At 36.2% G+C, this 1731-nt stretch overlaps 1 protein-coding gene across 2 annotated transcripts; it reads left to right on the top strand.

The window, feature by feature from the left end:
- On the top strand, positions 1 to 1665 carry LOAG_15282 (the record flags this gene model as incomplete). 2 transcript variants are annotated; one of them, XM_020448920.1, is made up of 4 exons in its annotated part: positions 80 to 110; positions 404 to 541; positions 639 to 826; positions 1584 to 1665. In XM_020448920.1, 3 exons carry the CDS (start codon positions 80 to 82, stop codon positions 821 to 823), a joined length of 354 nt encoding a protein of 117 aa, XP_020304427.1. In that variant the 3' UTR covers positions 824 to 826; positions 1584 to 1665. The 2 variants fall into 2 exon arrangements, with proteins under 2 accessions (XP_020300966.1, XP_020304427.1); XM_020448919.1 differs by lacking the exon at positions 1584 to 1665 and having other exon boundaries at positions 1 to 110; positions 639 to 864.
- Positions 1666 to 1731: the final 66 nt, after the last annotated feature.

Below are 1731 nucleotides of genomic sequence, written 5' to 3'. Positions count from 1 at the left end.
AGCAAGGCCATTAAGTTTTGCGTATGAAGATATAACAGCACATCCAAACGGGGCACCCACTGTAGCTCGTAATGGCCATATGAGTAATGGCTCTTGTACAGGAAACGATGGTTAATTTTTACTTCTCTTTGATTGGAAGTTCAATTTTTAATAGACCGATTCATAAAACTTTGAACATCGCTTATATTGAGTTGCAACGACGAGGTTCAAAATTGATCATGTCGAATTAGAAATCGTGTTACGGATTTCAATGTTTTAATGACATCTGCTTTGCAAAGCGCCTCACTTATAGTTATGGATTCCAAACATCTCTGTTTCAAGGTCGTTTAAAAAGTGCATGAAAATGTGAGTGGAGATTCCACTACATGATTGCCTGCGAACAGTGTTCCTTTTGATTTTCTAGCAAATGATCAAGCAAAGGCGAATGCCTCACTAATTGCTGAAACTATTGAGCAGATCGATAAACTTGGCTCGGAACTTGATTCCTATTGTAACACAACACCTGTTTCTATGACACATCAAACGATTCGCATTCGTTCGGGTAATTTTCAGTATTTGCAATAGGATTCGTGAAATAATTTTCCTGGTTTTGTTCCTATCTGATATTATACAAAAATTGTGGATAAAGTTAATTTTAGGTAGCTGCAAACCCCCGCCACCACCAGAACGTCGCAATTCGACAATCACCGCGGCAACACCAACAGCGCCATCAGTCGCTGAGATACGGGCCGCTGGCGGCACCACAGCTTCATCTGATTATGCATCATCAATTGCTTCATCTGGTGAATTTGCTCGTGACCAGTTTTCGATGCGATACGTTTAAATGGTGTGTTATTGTTGCAATGTCATACCGTAACAGCTTTTTAATTAGGTATGGTTTAATTTTTCTGTCTTTTCAAGAATTTACTTGAGGAACAAGGAATTTAAATCATATCAAAAGGGAGAAAGAAGCTGTTCAAAATGACAGTTTTTTTGGGTAGGAGTATATCCCCAAAAGTTTTAAAAAAGTTCTGTCCTGCAGAGTATTATCTTACTCTGTTTGGAAAATAGGTGAGCCATTGTTTCTCAAACTTATCATAGCTTGTTTTGTTTTCTTTTATACTCTTCGTTCTTATTGCTGTATGAATAGAAAAAACCCGCTTCTAGTCTGAGATTTTTTATAAAGAGGCTTCATAAGTAGAAATTACGTCGATGAACAGCACATAGAAAACGCCCAGTGAAATTAAAAAAAAGAACTGCTTCAATAAAATTTCGTGTTTGTGGCGAAGAGAGAGTTAAACTGTCGTCGTAAACGTCTCAGTACTAGATTTTTATTTTTATGGTAAGAGGAAATGTAGAGTTTTGCCCAGTTGAAGGTAAAATGACGCCCTTTAGGTTAATTCTGTGGGACTTTCTAAAATTCGTCCAAGCATCTGGAATTCCTCATATACAGAGAGAGTGCATATATAGAGGGTACACACATAAGGTGTGCAACAACGCATCTTCCCAGATTGTTCATTCATTTTCACCTGTGTTATGCTACTTTATTTCACAGGGAAAATATGTCTCATTGGTTTTCTATTCCAAACTTTGCTTATTTTTAGGTAATGGATTTTCTTTCTCGTGTGTGTCTTCACATTCATATGATTATTCCATTCTTGTTACCTCTTTGTCTCATACTTTTTCGGTTTTTGTTTTTGTACAGTGATATATATATATATATATATATATATATATATATATATATATATA

This window comes from Loa loa, assembly GCF_000183805.2.
Source record: "Loa loa unplaced genomic scaffold supercont3.1747, whole genome shotgun sequence".
Taxonomy (NCBI): Eukaryota; Metazoa; Nematoda; class Chromadorea; order Rhabditida; family Onchocercidae; genus Loa; species Loa loa.
Note: the sequence above shows the minus strand (reverse complement) of the source record. Positions and strands in the feature narration are given on the sequence as shown.